The sequence below is a fragment of the Xiphias gladius genome, chromosome 6 (genome assembly GCF_016859285.1).
Source record: "Xiphias gladius isolate SHS-SW01 ecotype Sanya breed wild chromosome 6, ASM1685928v1, whole genome shotgun sequence".
In the NCBI taxonomy this organism is placed as follows: Eukaryota; Metazoa; Chordata; class Actinopteri; order Istiophoriformes; family Xiphiidae; genus Xiphias; species Xiphias gladius.
This window is the reverse complement of record NC_053405.1, coordinates 10,367,837-10,388,324: the sequence shown is the minus strand read 5'-3', so window position 1 is coordinate 10,388,324 and position 20,488 is coordinate 10,367,837. Positions and strand designations below refer to the sequence as shown.

The 20,488-nt window shown below is 40.0% G+C and overlaps 1 protein-coding gene across 1 annotated transcript; it reads left to right on the top strand.

Annotated features, from left to right (window-relative positions):
• Nucleotides 1–6,030: 6,030 nt before the first annotated feature.
• On the top strand, nt 6,031–19,675 carry ifi44f5 (interferon-induced protein 44f5). The gene is made up of 18 exons (XM_040128523.1): nt 6,031–6,530; nt 7,755–7,852; nt 8,794–8,842; nt 9,229–9,341; nt 9,470–9,521; nt 9,665–9,860; nt 10,440–10,613; nt 10,762–10,933; nt 11,253–11,353; nt 12,368–12,556; nt 13,627–13,765; nt 14,619–15,161; nt 15,635–15,683; nt 16,116–16,311; nt 16,423–16,575; nt 16,682–16,853; nt 17,502–17,602; nt 18,237–19,675. The coding sequence occupies exons 1-18, from the start codon at nt 6,502–6,504 to the stop codon at nt 18,429–18,431; spliced, it is 2,721 nt and encodes a 906-aa protein (XP_039984457.1). The 5' UTR covers nt 6,031–6,501; the 3' UTR covers nt 18,432–19,675.
• Nucleotides 19,676–20,488: the final 813 nt, after the last annotated feature.

The following is a 20,488-nucleotide window of genomic DNA, read 5'->3' as shown; positions in this document are numbered from 1 at the left end:
ACAACGTGTCATTAGTTAGTCACCTGTAATAAAGAGATATCAGCAGATCACTTCGTGTACACAGCGTCTTGTTTACCCATATAACTCATATGGAGGAGGAGTCAGAGTGCCTTTAACTGGTGCTTTACACAGAGTAATCTACAGTAAAAAAACAGGGAGAGGTTTCTGTGTTTGGCTCAAGGACACTTGAGCACCATGAAGAGTCAAACCTGAGACTTTTCGATTGCATGGCGCTCTGCAAGCGCTAAGCCATCCAATATGTTGAAATATGGTTCATCCTGAATGACAGACAGTGAAGTGTAAATCATCTGCAGCAGTATACATACAGTAGAAGTCATCAAAACACCTCGAAACCGCCACTATCACTGCAACAAAACAGACAGTACTGAAACAAAGGCAAAAAATACTGTACATATACACTTTACATGTATAATGACAATGTGGGTGTTTTTGATCCCAAAAAACAAAAATAAATAAAAACCTGAAAAGCCTTAGATCATTCTTGATCACAGAGATCACAATAGTTCCCTCTAGACGTGGAGTCACAGAGCAGCAAGCAGACTGCAGTCAGACATGCAGCAAAGCAACCACAGTCATGTTTTACCTGCAGTGACCTTTGGGGGGAATGGTGTGTCATTCTTAGAAATTTGAAAAACTGTCACAGAACCTCAAAAACCCCATGAAAGAGAAACAATATAATAAGGAAAAATTGACAGCTGTGCAATAGCAAATAGGCAATGTGTTTGGGAACGCCCATCTGTGTTCAAGATAAACTCATTGTTCATTTTATGCAGGTTAGCAGAAATGGGCCATCAGTATTTGAAGCTCATTAGTGAGAGAGATTAATGAAAATGCTATGCTGACTACTGCTTACTGAATAAATCTTACCTAACAAAGTCTGTAATATAATTTCAAGCTGGTGTTTGGATTTCCTCACTCCTTTTTTAACCTTACCTTTAACCTTACATAAACGTACTAAGAGGAACATCACATCTACAGGCAGCTTTGCATTAGGTCACAATGGCAGCTGTTGCTAAAGAAGAACAGAGGAAGATGCAGCTCTTTCTTAATTCATATCCCTAAAATGCCTTTCATAGCCACTATAACCTGCAACCTCACAGTCACTACCTAAAATGATTTTTGAAAACATGACCTCTGCATTAACGCTTGTAGTTTTAGATTAGGCTATATTCTCTCCATTTAAATGAACAAACTAGACAACGCACTTTAAACTTTATGCTAAGGTTTAGTGGTTGCCTCCACCCAGCTGCAGTCTATACCAGGTGCTGTGTAAATCATCAGAGGTTGTTGGTACAGAACATCTTGTCCTGTCCATTTTGTAGCTGTCAAAACCCAAATGTCGCATGATAACCTCCAAAGAGGTACAGTGGAAGAGTGCCACAGGAAAATAAATCTGAATAAAATAAATTAGAACTTGAGAGTTTAACTAAACTTGGAGATGGTGGTGTGTTCTGGTGTGTTTTTGGCACATGGACTGGCCTAAAAAAAACACATGGACTGGCCTAAAAAGGACAGTATACTTAAGAACCACAATTTAAAAGGCCCAAAATCCCACATAGAAAGTTTTATTTGGAACACAATCACACAATCTGACTATTCTTAAAAAATATTTTAAAATGTTAACTCAAACATGGCAGTTAAGTTTAAGTTTCTCTGATTTCAATATAAAATGTGCAGATATTATGCATTTAAATGTTTTTTCACTCACTTGTGGCATTTAAAACATTACAGCGGTTGGCCTGATGGGACAGCTATAGTCAATCTTTAAAAAGGCAATTACTGCCATACAGCCAGTTCAGATCTTGTTACTCACTGGGAGAAGGGATTCCTGCATCATTCAAGGAGGAAGCCATATTTTGGTCTTTTTTTATGAGATTCAAAAGCGGACAAAAAGCTGGAAGACAAAACAAACATGTAAAACAGGCATAATTTATACATGATTTCTGAGATACATATTGTTAATTTAATTTGTTTATCTCATCCTGAATCCAAGTACATAAAATGAAAAGCAAGAAGTTTTCTTATCAGTCCACCTAACAATCTCTTGGTCTCAGAGCTTTCGTTGACCATGTTGTGCAAATACTTTTCATTAATGCTTAATCATCTATTTTGTCCAACATCCACACTGACTATAAAAGCAAACAGCACTTCAAAAGCATAACTAATGTGCTTTCAAGTTTTTATTCTCCTAGGCCTCTCCTCAGCTCCCAGCGGTTCCATTCAGATCACTGCAGTGTTTTAATTTCAACCTTCACTGCACTTTGGGTTAACTGGGCTACTGGCAGGCTTACCATAAGAGAGAGAGAGAAGTAGAGTGCATGTGTGTCACCCAGTGTAGATGGGAAAGGGTGATGTTGGCTTTTTTTTTTGGGGGGGGGGGGGGTTCCCTTAAAACACACTGCTGCGTCACACGGTAACATAGTCAGCATAGCTCCTTGTTAAGACAGCTCATCCCCCTCCTCCCATTTGCGGCTCGCCACAGATGTCAGCTGGAGCTGAAGTTCAGTCAGAGCTGAATCGGTCTGAACTTCCTAAACTCACAGCCCCAGACGATGAGGATGAGCTGCTGGAAGGATGTTAACCAACAATCACTTATTTCTTCTATACATTAATTATGAGATATATAATTATTGTAAACAAAAACAACAACCACAGCTGAAAGGACAGTCAGCCTCTACCCGCCTCCGCACTGCAGGTTATGTGACTGTTGGGTGGCAGTTTGATTACCAGGAAATCTCTTGGATTGTTTAACTTACTTGAGTTTAGTTTACATCTTTCGAATGCACATTGGCTAATATCAATAGCTGTCTTCATGTTTATTCTGGCACATCCAAGAGAAATGCAGTATTGCCAGGGAGGGAAGGAGGTAGCGACAAACTGTGATCCTCCTAATGACGGAGTTTACAAAACATGTTGTAATTTTCTGAAACACTTCTACAGAAAACACCTTTATGCTGAGTGTGTGCATATTTGGGTTTTTGCAGGGAAACAACCCCCATCCAAAAATTAACAGCCTATAGATAGAGTTTGCTATTAAACCATCAACAGTTAAACTGACTTTTAATGAAACCTGGTCATGAGCTCAAGTCTGCGATGCTTCTGTTTCGTAACATCAAGTTTAGCAACCTACCCCTATAGTCTCTATCAAAACAGTGGCTCAACACCTCCCTGTCTTTCTACACGAGGCTCCAGAAGTAAGAAATGAGGGTCAGTTATTCTTGCTGATACAGCAAAAGCATGACATGGCCACAAGGCCATAAAGATAGCTGCGACTTGTTGTGGGCTGTTATTATGCCTGATCAATCGCAGGCCGCTAGCCAAAACAGCCCCGATAAAGCCGGGCTGAATGAAAGAGGACCGACCTGAAAGAACCTGCAAACATGTATGTTTTAAATGTTTATTTAGGTTGGAGGGGATTTACTGAGTTAGTATGCTCCTCTAAGCTTCACCTAGATAACTTTCAATTATAGGAACATTGAAGTGTTACTGTTGTTGACATGATTTTAGTAGTTATTAATAATAAAATATAGTACATTTTTAAGAAAAAAGTCTTTGGAAATTAGATCCATGAAGTTGGCATAGAAATTTTGCTCTGAGGAGTTCTAGAGTGGCAGTGGTGAAAATCTGGAGATGATGCGGTGATGTCTTACCAAGTGAAGAGCTGATAGATGTGATCTGCGGCAGGATTCCTGAGGGCTTTGTTGGATCCGGAGCACATCTGCGGCTGTCCCGATGAACGCTGGAGGAGGGGCTGGGGTTGGTCAAAAAGCACTGTAAAGAAAAAAGTGAGGAGCCCTGAAGAGTCCAGTTATAATGTCAGATAGCAACAAGATGGTTTAGTAACAGAAAATATGGGGAAATCAGACTGGTTGATGAGAACACCCAAACTCCACAGATTGAGCCTACGACATGGGAAATTTGCATAGATGCGGAGAAAAGTGGAAACTCACTATCAGTCTCACTGCAACAGTTAGTTGGTTCATTCTAATAAAACAAGACTAGGTCAAAGCCTAGTATGTTGCTGGACGGCCCTTCATCTGTTTGCTTCTCTCCTACTGTCTGTGCTCAGATATACAGTATATTAATACAGCTGAATTCCCAATAAAGCTGTTCTCATTTACACGTTTTCGGTTTCTGTTGTCATACAATGGATCAGGTATGAAATAGTGACTGAGACGAGGCCCATTAAGTCTACATGTTAACCAGCAGTCACCTCCAAACCATTTCCAAGTTACTGCTTTGCCCTGCTAGAATCCCGATTTTATAAACTCCAACGTCCTCTTACAAAATCAAAATACACAGAAGTTAAAGACGATGGCCTGATGCTGTAATTTCGCCTGTATTTACTTGTGAAATGATCCGGCAGAGAGAAAGTTAGAAGCTCATTCACGTCTGTGTCGGCTGCCGCAATTGAATGAGACGCATAGAGGTGTGCTTGCGGAGGGAAACCCCAACCTCGCTTTTGCGGAGCAATAATGGCGTATCTTTTCTACAAAAAGTAGTGAAGGTTTGTGGAAAAAAGCCATTAGATTTTGTGGCTTGGTGCTTTTGTAAAGAAAAGTCGCTGAAAGGGTGTGAAAAGTCTGTAGATCTAGCGACGAAGGCGTTAATTTGTAAATTGAAACTGTTTGTGCCTATTTGTTTTGAAAGAGCAACAACCAACAGTGTAACGTCAGCCCTTAGTCACACGCCACTCGGCTGACCAATGGTGTAACTTTATCAGTCAGTCAGTTAGACAGTCAGTTAGTCAGTCAGTCAGGGACATTCGGGGCTCAAATGGGCTCGGCGGCTGTCGCAGTCCAGCCAAAAATAGTATATGGAGGCAAACTTTTCAATATATGAAATGTTTCAGCAAACAAGAAACATTTTCATAAAATTCAGAGGATCGCATAATATCACCATGATTTTATTAATTTTTTTAAATATGTAGATACTTTATAGCAGAATAACATGGTCAAGATCCAGTTTGAGCAGCACTGCCTAGGATTAAGTAACCACTGCCTGCTACGTTTTTGTAAATTGAACTAATTTGTATTGTGTTTACACCCAGGCATTCACAAATCGTGTGTCTTTGCACCTTAATGAGGTAATAAACAACACTACACCTCATACTTATACTAAGGTATGACTTACTGTATATGGATTTTTGAAGGCAAGCAGTTTTGGAATGAAGTAAAAGCCAATATTGAATGATTAACTTTGACAATTTTCATGCCATAAAATACACTGAAATTAGACATTACAAAGGTTTATTTCTATGGATAGAAGACCTTCTGAAACACAGCTACAAAACCTCTGCATGAGCAGTGAAACCCAATATATAATTACTTTTAGTCTTCAGTGTTTAACTCTTTATTTGACTGCACTATTTAAACATCATGTTAAACATATACAATAATAGAGTTCCATTTAATCAAGTGCAGCTATAAACAGGAATGCTACAGTCAGTACAAATAATAATAGCCTAATATATACTTATATGATTACAATTTTATGTATTAGTAGAATCAGTCTACGTTCAATTCTGTGTTATACTGCTCCAACATGCAAAACAAATCCTGTGTCAAACAAGCCCAGGAAACAAAAACACATGAACATAAACACACCCGTACACAAAGCAAGTTTCCAATCCAAGGAATACCAATCAACGGCATCAATTACAGATGAATATTGAGTTCGAAACATTCTCGAATTATTGGAAAGCTACTGATCGGTGACAGTGATCGTGCATCGGGGGCATATTTTCCTCCCCTGCAGGAGGAAGTTTTGGATATTTGGTTATGGGGTCTCCCCGTGGAGGAAAAAAAAGAGTGCAGGTGGGATACATGTTGACCTCTTGCTGTCAGCCCGCACGGTGAGGCTCTACAGCTTCAAACTCAAGGCCAGAGCTCACTCTGGTGGATGTGAGGAGTAGAGACACGAGGACCATGGACGCGTGTGTCTTCCTGCGAATGTTTACAAACATGCCCATGTATTGTGTTATTGTTGGTCACTCTGATTTTGTCGTGGGAGCGAAAGCACAGGCGGAACTCATGACAGTACTAACGGCGCTGTTGCATTCGGGTGTGCCGGGCCCATGTACGTTGGGGCCAGAATGGACCATATCGGGGCCACAATTAACGACTACGCCTGTTGTTTTCCTGCCATGACGCATCAAAACTTCCGCCATGCAAAAGGTCCATTGAGGCTCACCCAGCTCCACATACTGTACATGTCAGCGCAGTATCGATCACTGACAGGTCAGGCCAGTCCTGAAGTGGAACTCTAACACTCAGTCGGTAGCCGCTTTACGTGATCGACTGATTATTCGATTGACGGGAAAAATGAAAAATAACTACTCTGACAATCAATTCTCAAGCAAGCATCTTTAGGTTTCACTTTCTATTTCTCGGAAAACGGCACCGCCTTCGACTTTCGTCTTCCTCCCCGTCGTCCAGCTGTCGGGCTGTTGTTCGGGACGTCTGCAACGCCGAGGCTACGATGCTGAAACAAACCGGAGACAAAAGCAGGTACGGTTTTTTTTTTTCCGCGGGGCGGTGGAGCTCGCAAGGTTCGGCTTTGCGAAGGGTTGACAGTTCATTTTCCAACCTGCGGCAACGTCTGACCTGTGTCGGACGGAGACGAGTCCTCAGCTGTAGGACTCCCCTGAACACTTGCAGCCAGACCGAGTGGTATTTCACAAGCGGGCATCGGTTAACCGACTTAAAATTAACTTACTTCGCTGCAGTCGCTGAAAAAATCTTGGGTCAGTAAGATTTTTTTTTTATAGGCCTACATTTACTCGAGTATTGTACTTTGGTACAATTTTCAACCACTTCCATTTTCTGGAACACGATACTTCTGCATCTCTCAGGCAAACACAGTAGGTGTTAAAGAAATTGACATTTAGTGAATACCTTTAATCACTAGTTACTTTGCAGATTTGTTAAAGGTGACCACCTTTACCAGCTTCAACATTAAAGTGTTGAAAATATCGATGCATCAGTAATTATAATCCAAAAATAAGGTCTACGTCATTCTGAAATGGGTCGTTCTGCTTAATTAGTCATTTATTTTTCGCACTTTACATTTTGATGCTGATACTTTTGTACGTCAGTGAAATTCTGAATGCAGGACTTCTGTACTTGTAGCAGAGTGCTTTTACACTGATCTGAATTCTTCACGCATTACCTGCATTTTTAGGTATATTCACGCGTGTGATTAAAAAATTTGGATAAGGGGGTTCTTTAACCTGCGTGGGAAATCTCCATTTCGTATCAGTCTCAGCAGAAAGCTAATGTATAGTTTTATACCTGCATGTCAGACTTTAAACAAGGTAATCTGAGCTGATGTTGTGCTTGACCCTACAACTCTGCTGATTTAAAGAAAGATAGGATTGGAGGCTGTGTTAAAGTAGGGTCCAGTGCTGTTTATGGATGTAGGACATGGGTGAAATGTTTCAGCTGCATTTTGCTTAATGCCACTGTTTATTTCTACCCTTTCAATCAGTAGTAGCTTACAAATTCATATTTCATCACAAAACTCAGTTGGGCTGAGTCTTTGCCTTATTTGTCTTTGTGAAACTCACTTATTTTTCTGTCTTGTCCAATCTCAACAATGCAGCTGTTTGTTTGGGGCCACATAGTACAGATCTTTAACCAGGGCCATTCAAGTACATTTCTGCTCATTTGCTTTATTTATTGTCTTCCTATGGTGTATGTGATTTTTTTTTTTTTTTTTTTTTTCCTCATCAGCCCTACCTTTACTTTTGGACTTCCTACCTCACTCAGCAAAGCTACAGTTACAGTCAGCTCAATGGACAAACCACAAACATGTCTTAATACAATCCCAGGTAAGCTACTAAAAGGTTCCACGCCAGGACAACTTTCAAAGACCAGCTCTGACACTGAAAAATGTTCTACAAAAAGGCTGGAGGCATTGCCTTACTGTCATAGTTTTTCTCCACTGTTTAGATGCATTGTAAATCAAAGTAAATCCAGTTTGGAAATAGGATACGCAATTGTGTTCCAGTTTCTCAAACAGTAAATGCATGCTTCAAAACCCTTTACACAATTAACAAAATAACGTGATGGTGTCATGACAAGTTGGACAACTCTCACCCCTGTACCCCTGTAATTTCCTACCTTACATTTGCACATGTTTCACAGTTGCATTTCCTACTCTGTCTTTCATTTCTGACATTTAGCGGTTGACCAACCTGGAGTGTCCCTTTACATGTGGCATCAGACTTTGGGGAGTCAAACGTATAGCACCTCTGCACATTCATAGAAAGTAAATGAACGGAGATTTCTCTTCATTAAGAAAAAGCTTGAGAATATTGTGAGCTGAGGAGTCTCTAGTGTCTGTGGTCAGGGGCTACACGTGCATCAAATGTTCTGCAAAGTATGTGTGAAAAGTTAAAACCATTCAAATCTGAATAAAAGCGGTTTAAGCCGTAAGCACTGTATTACTACATTTGCAATTTTAACACGGTTTCCAACGATGCATTCAAACAAAGAAGAAAAACAGCAACTTCAACCAGATGCTACATTTCCAAAAACACTTTAAGCTGGTTGTGGATACATGTTACAAAATAAATTTTCATTACTTGCATGATGTCCATTTCCTTTTTTATAAAGCAAATGAGCAGTCTGTGGAGACATGTATATATGTTTATATACATGCAACGGTCTGCTTTATTTTCATTCACTTAACATTTTTTAGAGGAGGTGAAACAGAGCAAACAGTTGATATTTCATTGAACCTCATCAGCTCCTAAACTCTCTTCACCAGGTAAAGAAAAGGTTGGAGCTGTAGCGAAAGACATGGACTCGAAAGAAGCGTGAGTAAAGCTGTGACATCCAGTAAAAAAAAGCTCCAGTTTATGGATATGAGTAATGTGTCAGATGTTTCCGCTCTTTACTGCCATGTTTTATTTCTGTGGGGTTCTATCACAGAAGCTTTAAATCAGTAGTGCCTTACGATCTCAGTTTTCATCAAAAAGAATTTGATTGGACTGAGTCTTTGCCTTCTTCTTTTTGCCTTCTTCCTGGGGAAGTTCACTTATTTTTCTCCGTCCATCTCAACGATGACGCTACTTTTGGGTCACAAATGCAGTATTTTAAGTGCAAGACCTTTTACCAAGGACATTCCAGTAAATTTTCTGCTCCTTTGCTTTATATACTGTCTTCTTCTGATGTACAGTATGTGATTTTTTTTCCTCATCAGCTCTGGCGGCTTTAGATTTGGAATTGCAGCCCTACCTGCTATGGCCACAGCAGATGCTCCCAGCATAGTCACCTCAACAGAGAAAAGGACGGACAAACCTTTTACTTTCAAAGGCAAGCTACTAACCAGTTCCATTTTATTGGTCAGCTTTATTATAATGCATGTCACTTTTCAGAGGAGGTGAAACATTGAGAATGCTGAATAGCTCATTGAATGTCTTAAACTCTTAAACTCTCTTCAGGATTTCAATCCAATTTGGAATCTCAATGGAGAAAGGTGAACTGGAAAGAAGAGTGAGTGAAGCTGTGACATTCAATTAAGTAAAGTTTGCACTCTGCAGCAATTTTAATTACTATTAGTCTCGTTAATACAAATGTTGCTCATTTTAAAGAGAAACACTATCTACAACGAGTGAACATCATAAATTCCAACCTAGGCAAAAGACGACCCTGATGAAGCGTGTCAGCTCCTACAGACCGAGCTGTGAGGAGGTGACTGATGCCAGGGTTCTCCTGCTGGGCCCGGTCGGCTCTGGAAAGTCCAGCTTCATCAGTTCAGTCCAGTCGGTGTTTAATGGAAGAGTTACCAACCGGGCCATGGTGGGCTCCTCCTCAACAAGCTTCACCAAGAAGGTACAAGTGGAGCAGCAGCATGTACATTAACTGAGAGAAATCAGTAAAGCTATTGATACTTTTTTTTTTTTTTTAAGCTGAAATTCAGTGTTGTTTTTAAATGAGGAGATACTGAAAAGAGTCTGGCCTTTATATTTTCCTGTATTAGTGAACATAACGGTTACCCAACACCTACAAAGCATTTATACCTGTAGATGCATCTCTACTCCTTGGACAACACAATTATCCCCAAGAGTAGTTTCAACATCATCCCACAAGAAAATTAATTCAGATTTCGATAATGACATCTCAACTCGAGTTCCACTCACTAGCTTTCCGGAAGCTCTTAACTGCATCTCATGGTCTTTGTCAACGAATTGAGTTTGCCCGGCTGTCATAGAGGTGACCATGACGACTCGTCAAACTCCACAAATTTAAGATATTTTTTCTGATCAAGGTCAAGACATACGCACAAAGAGCTAAAATAAAAGTGACACTAAAATAGGAAGTTTCAAGTTTGTTACTTCAGAAGACAGTGCCGCTGCAAACCTCTAACCAGCAGGCAGGCTATTCCCATGCTTTCAGACGCGTCCATCCCAGCTTTCTTTTTGTTCGTGTCAGCTGCAGTCCTTCAACATCCACGGTCAAAAGGGAGAAGATCCTTCCAGACTCGTGCTGTGTGATATTATGGGCCTGGGGGGTGAAGGAATGACCGGACTGACCCTCCACGACATCCTGTCCATCATTAAAGGTCATGTACCTGAGGGACACAAGGTACAGCAGGGATTGTTATGTGTTTTGTGGTTTATGTTGTGATCTTGGCCTGGTTACGTCTGCTCATCTTGCCGACACACAGTCTTAGTTCAAACAACACGAGCTGTTACACTACTGAAGATTGAATCTCTTCATTTGTCTCTCCCAGTTCAGCCCCGATCAGCCAGTGAGATCAGAGACTGTGGGCTATGTGAAGAGGCCAAGCCTCGCAGACAAGATCCATTGTGTGGCCTTTGTGGTGGATGCCTCCAAAATCCTGACCTACCCCGAAGGCCTCAGCACCACCTTCCAACAGCTGCGAGAGTGCATCAGTGACCTGGGTGAGCAGAAGACGAACAAGCCATCGAACACAACAGCCTTTTCAGACACAATGACGCTAAATGGAACTTTTGTCACTCATTCTTGAAGTGTCTCCTGATTGTATTGCATCAAGATTTCTCCGGTAACTGTTTGTTTTCATTGGATTTTGCTGTGCTTAGAACTGCAAAGGGACCGATGTGCGTAACAGCGAGGGGCAACTGTAGTGAAAGCACTGCAGAAATTGTCCGTAATTTATAATTCTAGAAGGCAACGATTACACGCAGTTTCTCTGATAATTGCAGTGAAGGCTTAATGTCTGCATTGTATTCTGTCTTTCAGGTGTTCACCAGGTGGCTCTGCTGACCCACGTAGACAAAATTTGTCCAGAAACGGCCAAAGATGTCACCCAGGTTTACAAGAGCGGCAGAATTCAGGACATTGTAGGTTGATATAAACGATACGCAGTGTGAGAAATGTTCATGTGCTGTAATTGTCCAATTCAGAACCAGAAGCATTCAGACATAAACAGAAGCATTTCCTCTAGATTGTCTGTAAAAGGGAAATGGAAATACACTGCACACATTGGTATGAATGTAGTGAATGATACAGACACTAAGGCTGTCATTTAGGCAACATTCAATATAAACATGAGGACACAATGCCTACTGTTATGAGCACTTAAAATATTCCACATTCAGCAACTCATAATATATTTTATAGTGACTTAGAAGAAGGAAGTTGTTTTGAATATGCATTACTGGGACGTAACGTAACATTTTAATCTCAGTAGTCTGTGTGGTCTACAGTGTGACTGGATACAAAATGTATAGAGCTAGTGATTTAAATCATTAACTACAGTACCGATGTGGAGTAGACAAAAATATATCGACTACTTGGGGCACATGATACATGCTGAGTCTAATTACCAGTGGCAGACAGGAGGATGAGATCACCATGCAGACTTCAGGTGATTTACATTACCACAATGACAAGCCAACAAAGGCTTGTCATTGACCTTCCATCCAAAAAAGATTACAGTCTTTAACTAAAACGTGTGATATGACTGAACAAAAGGTATCCGCTCTCCTCTGTGGTGTTCATTCCAATGTAGCATACATGGAGGAATAAGCGATTAATAGCAAGAGTAATCCTAGTAAGTCTTGACTTTATTTTATAACTTTGCCATGCTTAACTTGCCAAAAATGTATAACAACAAGCTATCAGATCGATTGCATTTTTGATTGTTCTCGGTCTGAATGACATTCAAAGTAAGAATATACAAGAATTTTCTTTTCTGTAAGAAATGAAAATCATTTTAACTTTACTCTCACTCTTTACAGGTCACACTGTTTGAGATTTGCATTTTCAGGTGTCAAAATGTCACCCAGTCGGCATGGCATTCTTGGTGTCAACATTTTACACTCATCTTATCGTGTTTGTGTGTGTGTTTGTAGATGGGTAAAGCTGGAGCTCTGCTGGGCATGTCCACCTCCTACATCGTCCCCGTGAAGAACTACTCCTCAGAGCTGGACCTGGATGCGAACACCGATGTGCTGCTTCTCAGTGCTGTCGACCACATCCTGCAGTATGCTGACCTGTATTTCCAGGACAATGGACCACAATATACAGTGTCAAAGATGGACTAAAATATCCACTGCTGAGCTTCTGGAATATACCTTTCAAACAGTTAGCTTCATTGTCATCCTTTAAAGAGCTACTTCGGTTAACTCATTTTAATGCCCTTGTGTGTAGGATTTGAAAATGTTTCTGACTCCCAGGGTTAATAAAGCTATAATCACAAATTTACGAAATTCTAATAGACGAAACTGTCATTCAGAATAAAATCAGGTGTTTGTCATATTTTATTGATAAGAGTGATCTGTTCTTTGTGTGAAGGGCACTGGGCCTCGTGCAAAATTCAAGAACAATCCGTACAAACAGAATTGTTCTTGAGTGTTGTGTATCAATGGTTTAAGAAAACCCCAAAAACAAACAAAAGACAAGACAAAAAACATAAATAAGTCCAAAAAACGTGATGGCTTGCCGGTCTACTGTGAGGTTCAACAACTTTATTTTAGATTGTATGATTTTATTGGCATCTCTCCCTCCAGCAGCTGCCCGGGCTCTACAGCCACATTATAGTACATGAAAGTGTAGCCTCCCTACTGTAATTTCCTCTCGTCCATCTCCATGACTGTCACGTCTCTGGGCCGCCAGTCATGGATCACTATATTGTAGCATTAACTATAACGTCATTTCAAACCATCGTACAAAGTGCAGAACCGATTTGCACTGAATTTGGTGGAGGGATGATTTTCCTCTGAAGTTTGGTGTATGTTGTTTGACACTGGTATGCGCTCTGCTGAGTTCCTATTTATTTTGGGTTACTGTAAACCACTACGGACACCGCTAAATTTGTTATGTGATCATCTGCTGATTTTTTTTAAAGCTGCATTTTATAAAGTTTTCCTTTTTACTATTTAGAGGAAAATTTGTGAATGAAACAGGGAGCTGAACAGGTGCTGAATCCGACTTTAAACCACTCGTACGAATTACAGAAAAAAGTAAAGAGAGAAAATTAAATTGGGAGGGGGAGCTAGATTTACTCCACATAAAACACAAGGGATTTTACATCATGTAAAACATACAGAGAACTACATTTCTTTATTCAGCAACTAACTTCAGTTTTATTTTGAAGGGACATTTGTTCTAGTCGTCAGACTTTCAGTTTCATTTTCGAAGAAATCGAGACCATGAACAGTTTGGTACACACCCTACAGTCCTACAGATACAGATCCTAACCCACCATGAAAGCAGGTCACTTTCTGTCCATCTAGAAGAGAAAGAAGGAGGTAAGAACGAAAATATCTAAGGGCTACATATTTTGACTGATTTTTACATAAAGTTAGAGCCAGTGGGATTTTGAGGGTTGTCTTTATTTTTGCAACTGAAGGTGTTATTTAAGATTAAACCAATAAATCTATAAATTCACAGATTTCCTTCGGTGGAGGCTACGTGTGTAACTGATACGAGTTTAAAATGTTAAAAGACATTAGCAGCCAGTGCACAGATGCTAAAATTGGGTCGATTAAAAAAAAAATGGTCTAAGTATATTCAGGTTTGAGTCAGTAATAATGTTGATGTGGCAAACCATTTCTTTGGCAGTCTGAGAGGAGAATGGAGTCTGAGAATTATTGCTTAATATCTCTCATGTTGAAAACAACGTGGGGACTCTGAGAAGTATTTGTTAATCTTGAAATATGTACATTTGATGAAAGCAGCTTATTACGTGTGCATGTGTTTTTAACACGATGTCATTCATCACAACATTCATATATGAAGTAATTTCATGTTTCTTTTGATCCATCGAGTTCCGGTCCAGAGACACGTAAAGAGGATATAAACTGTTATTCAAATTTCATTGTCTAGTTTGTCATACTTTGTTTTTTTTTAAATCTCTGTCTCTTTTAAATTTATTTTTGTGGAAGGTAGTTTTATGATGTGTTTGTTATTGGTTTTATTGGTATTAATTTCTTATGTTCTGTAATCAGCATTGGTTTCTTAGGATGAACTGTAATTTCCATGATTTTATGAAAAATCGGACCATAAACATCAGGTGCATAAATAGGGTTTTAACCAAGAATAAACCAAACTCAATTAGACTAGTCTTATTTTTAATGCATTTGTGTTTCTCTTTCTGTTTAGACACCAAAGTGAGTAAGCATCATAGGTCAAATGAGCATCTTCTACACACAACAGTAGACCAACTGTCCATTATGAATCCCAGGCTGACCAGGAGCCAGCAGAGAACAATCTGCTCCCAGCTGCGAAGAGTCAAACTACAGCTGCTGTACAAGGCCAGCATCCATGGTTTCACCGGTGCAGCCTTCCACCAACGCTGTGACAACCGCAGTCCCACGGTGTCTGTGGGCTATAACACCTTGGGTTATGTGTTTGGAGGCTACACCAAACAGCCCTTCAGTCAGTCTGGCCAGTACATGAACGATGACCAGGCCTTTCTTTTCACCTTCAGCGGAGAAAAGCTCCTCAAATATCCGGTCACTAGCGCTGTTTATGCAGTGAAAATGATAGCTAACTCTGGTCCATATTTTGGAGAAGCACTGGTTCTCGTCAATGGGAGCCAGGCAGTAGTGTACAGCAATCCTGGAACCTATTACAACTTCAGTGCTGTAGAAATGCATGGCAACAACCTCAACCTGACTGAGTGTGAAGTCTATCAAGTGGAAGGTAAGTTCGCTATAAATAACCATATATTCATGCTTTATTGTGGCAAATCCATGAGGAGTCAATGACACACTTCATGGTGTGTCATGATCTGTTCGTGCCTACCAACTATGGTCCGCTAGTATTTGATCCCCTCATATTAACTGCTTCTCCTTTACCTCACTGTCTGTCGTCACTGCTACTTGTTAGATACACGTTAGTGTACCTAAAAATACTACAACTTAGGCAATATTGTTGAACTTTCATCTACTGTTCTTAATAAAATATTTAATCAGCAAAAGTCGATACAAACCAAATTAAATTAAAGGGATTATATCAATATCATAAAATATGGGATATGATATTAATGATAATATGTTTTGCCACTGTGCCATGTACAACCATCACAATTGAAAAAAAGTTGCTCTGGTGGATAATATTTTTATCAAATTTGATAGGATCATTGTTTTATAAAAGTTGTTTTTGCTCTTCAACAGAAACCACAGAACTTGAGAGGCCATGGAGGACGGTAATCTGGGAATCTGAGTAAGATGGATAGAGCCACCATCCTACACATAATGCTCTTAACATGCTTTACTATAGTATAACTCAGTATTCAATAAACATGATGACATAAATTGATCAAAAAAAAAATAGCGCCGCGTTTGGATGTAATAATTGAATGTGTTCCACATGCCATGACACGCAATACTGCCGCTGTGCTTTACTGGGCATACTATACCAACTATTTTACATTATGATGGACTCAGTGTCTTTGCAAAATATTATGTAATGAAATTGTTTGCCATGCTTACTGAGCTATACTGTTTTTAACTGTACAACTCTTGACAAATTGTCATAAATTTACCCGCAACCACGAGTTCTACAATCACAGAGGTCAGCTGGCTGTGCTCAAAAAAATAACTAACAACATTTTCACTGGATGAAAAAGTTCTTTATCTTTTGTTGTTTCAACAGGAAGAGGAACGAGCTGATCAACAGCATTAAGGTCTACAAGCCCACAGTCAGGTCTTTGTCCCAGGTTCGGGTTTTGCTCATTGGACCAGTTGGAGCTGGAAAGTCCAGCTTCTTCAATTCTATCAACTCTGTATTCAGAGGCCACGTCACCAGCCAGGCCATCGCTGGCTCCTGTACCACCAGCCTCACCACACAGGTTAGTTTCTGCCCCTTAAGGATTTTCCACACGTGGTGATCGATTTCACAATGAAAAGCCCGCCCCATCCGCATTTTGGGGTCTGTTACTCCATCGCTTTGTACCCCACAGTTTCGCACCTACTCTTTGAAGGCTGGGCGAGGAGGAGAACCTCTGCCGATCATCTTGTGCGATACCATGGGATTGGAGGAAAGCATAGGGGCAGGGCTTGACATAGAGGACATTTGCAGCATCCTTAAAGGTCATCTGCCAGACCGTTATCAGGTACAACTTTTTGTTAAGTTGAGCAGGGTATTGAACGCATGAGCCATTGATGTGGCTGTAGTTAACTCAAACGGTCCCTGTCTTTCCCCTCAACCGAATGGCACAGTTCAACCCCTCTGCTCCTCTGCATTCGGAGGCCCACAGCTATCGTACGTCTCCGGGGCTCAGGGACAAGATCAATTGTGTTGCCTACGTCATTGATGCCTGCAAGATCTCCATCATGTCTGCAAAGCTGGAGGAGAAGCTGGAAGCTATCCGCAGAAAGGTCAACTCAATGGGTCAGTTAAAATGAGTCCCACGTCATTATAATGAACACGTGAATGCAGTCTTAATATCAGACCTAATTTTAACAAAACACACTGAGTTTCTCTTAACAATACAGGCTGTGTCCGAAATCTCTTCTAATATACTCTACAGTGTATTATATTTGCTGTCCGCCATTTTATTTGAGTGTCTAAATTCTAAGTGGGAAACTTTTGCGCCATATAGTGCCCTCAAAAAATTCCCACAAAAGAACGAGATCGGTCGTGTCCAAGGCATGTGTACGCTACACTCCGCTACCGATCCCACAATGCAATGCATTTTAGAAATGCAAAAATAAGTCATGCGACAACAAAAAATGATGATGATTACGTAAGTGCCACCCGAGAGTGAACAGCTCAATGTCTATTACATAAGCAATAGTGACTAAGTAATTGAGGGAGTGATTTCAGACACAGTCAGAGTTTTCCCCTCGAAGAGTTCATGTTCTAAGAAGATTTAGTTCAAATCAAAACTATATCGTTTAGAATTGTCCCTCAGAGGCTTTTAAATTGCAAACTAAATATTTTAAAAGTATTCTAAGTGCAACCTGAATATTCTGATAGCCTGACATCTAAAAATACAGAGCGATTTTTGAAATGTTCCCTCTGCTCTGGTGTTTCCAGGGATTCCTCAGCTGGTCCTGCTGACTAAAGTAGATGAAGCCTGCCCTTTGGTGACAGCGGATGTGAGAAACGTTTATAAGAGTGGCTACATTAAGGAAATGGTGAGGATTTTAGGATTTTACACGGGAACAAAAAATTGTGCAGATTTGTTGGAGTTCAGTTTGTATTTATTAGTTTTGGCCTCAGAATGACAAAAAAATAAAAATATAATGTACACATTAATAACATGAAGCTACTTTAACTTCTCTGGCTTAGTTTAGGTTATCTAATTCTGTTCTTTTCCTCTGTGAAGATGCAAATTCAACTATCCACATGACTGGTGTAGGATTTCGCCACTAATTTGATCAGCGTCACAAACGCTTTTGGCTGACGGGGAGTCCGGCACCTTTTATTCCTCGCAAATCCTTCACACCATTGTTTCACATGAGAAACTGAAAGGCTTGAGGTTATACAGGAAGTCAGAGGATGATTCGTCATTCGTAACCGTGACAGCTCTCATCACCTTGGGTGTTTAAATTCCTCTAACAGCCAGCAGAACTGACGAAGCCTCTTGGCTGATTGGTAAAACATCTTAAATTCTCCAACAGGCCAGTGAATAGCTCAAATCTGGCTTGACATTGTAGATAAATGAGGTGAATCTACAATAAAAGTTGCCACGGTTCTCTGTGGTCCTCAGAAGAAAGTATTAACCAACCTCATTTGAAATCTTTTGTGGTTTGTGTTCTTGTGATGCAGATCCAGGAGGTCAGTGCTCGGCTCGGCGTGCCGTTGTCCTGTGTTGTTCCTGTGAAGAACTACAGCGAGGAGTTGGAGTTGGACATCAACTGCGACATCCTGCTGCTCAGCGCCCTCGTCCAAATGCTTCGCTTTGCTGATAATTACTTTGACGATATCAGTGACCGACTCGGCAACATTGAAAAAAGAGAATAGGGAGCACGTGTGCAGTAGATATAATAACCGGAGCAACCATAATGAAATGTCCCTCACAATGATCCATCCATTTACCAGCTGGTGTTCCTGCCCAGTGCTAGTTCACTGTGTTAACAGAGATGGGACATCCGGTGTCTGGATTTAGAAACTCAGTGCGCTAATCCTCATTTCGATTGTGTCCCTCAGCTGAAAAATATCTGATTTTCCTGGTTGCAAATTCTCTTTATCAATGTAAAATTACTACACCATAAAGAGTGCTGTGTCATCTTTACATTATCAATCTACAGACTGTAATGTATTATCATTAATACATTGAAAGGTTTTTTTTACATTGTCGGCTCATATAATGGGACACTTCATCACAAGTTTGACATGATGATTAATAATATGTGTGAACATTTATTCTTTACTGCATTAAGAGATTCTAAACTTTCGCATCCTCATCTTTTTGTTCTTTTTATGCGTTTGAGGCTGCGGCCATGTTGATTTTGGACTGGGTTAGACACCTCGGGTTTTGGTGTTTTGACAAATCATTTTACGGGATACTAAAATTTATGCTCACAAACAAATCAATTCAAGTGTATTCAAGTGTACAAATGACAAATTTCTGCACAAAACTACCCTTCTCTCAAGTGAAGAAAAGCTGACCCGGAGTCGGAAGCCTGCAGTCGTATCCATTATACAAATATGTTGAAGTAAAACGAGTTGACTGAAGCGAAGACTACTGTCTTCTAATGAACTGTAAAGATTTACTCAATAACATCATATTTGCATTGCACAGATGTTGCAGTAGCTACAAAACTTTGTTCATTTACCAACAGTGTTAATTGAAAACGTTCAGTATGTTTTGGTATCATGTCATTCAAGACCCTGCAATTTTTTTTTTATTTTTTTATTTTTTTTTATATCAAGCTTTGTAGTAATAAACTCCCGTTTAAATCCGTTATTGTTCCTAAAATGAATAATTCCAGTCAGTATCTCTTCAGTAAAATATCGTCCGTTTCAACAGGTCGTGCGACTTTGTAACCGTCACAGATGTGATCGACAAGAATGATGCACGATAGTGAAGAAGGGATGTCCTGGAAAGCACACCTGGAGTTCAGTGATATTCAGCCAGTCTGCTGGCTGAGTACAAATCTAAATATAAACTGAGTGGATATCATTTGCGGGTAATGAAGTAGTCCAAAGCCTGATAGTGCCTTTAAAACGAATAAACTGTGGACTGCGCACGGTAGTTTTAACATCGTCTGTATCCTTTTTTCTATAATGTCGGATTGACAGAAAACCGAAAGTTAAAAGTTGTGACCCTCTCAAGGCAGCTGAAATGTAAATTTAACGCCCAGTAAGCCTTCAAAACAAAATGACTCTTGCTTTGTTACAATTGGGATCATTAGATGTTAGAAGGGATTGTTAGGAGGTAATTTCATAACTTTTTCCTCCAAAAAGCCCCAAAACAAAACAAAACAAAACAAAAAAATCAGTCAACAGACGCTGTTTAGTTTTTGGAGACGCAATTTCTGAGTGACGCTCATTATCTCATCTGTTGTCCAATTATCCAATCGGGACATCCCTTAATGAATGAATAAAAAGGTCAGGATCGGGTATTATCTCCTTATTTGAACTTTGAGGAAGAACTGCCAAAGGTCGAAAGCAGTCATTTTACTGAACTGGTAAAGGCTTTTGATCAAACTTCGTATTACTCCTACTCCGACATCTGAGTCCCTGAACTTTGCTTCTTTGTTGATGATAAAACAAATCAGTCCAAATAGCAACAACAGCTATTTACTCAGAACTATGTAGTTGTAAATTTGATGAAGGGAGGTAAGAAACCTTAAGTGTTTTGTCATCCTGTTAAACCTCCATTCCACGCTTACAAGTGTCACTTCTTTAGAAGATCTGATTTTGACTCAGTTATTTAGAAGGCAACATAAATTTAAAATATAAATTAATTTAAAAATAAAAAATGTAAAAAGAAATCACATGTCATTTCGGTGGTGCTGCTGCATCCCCAGATCTCAGTGAGTGAAATGTTATCTTATTTAAGTGTTTGAAGCATT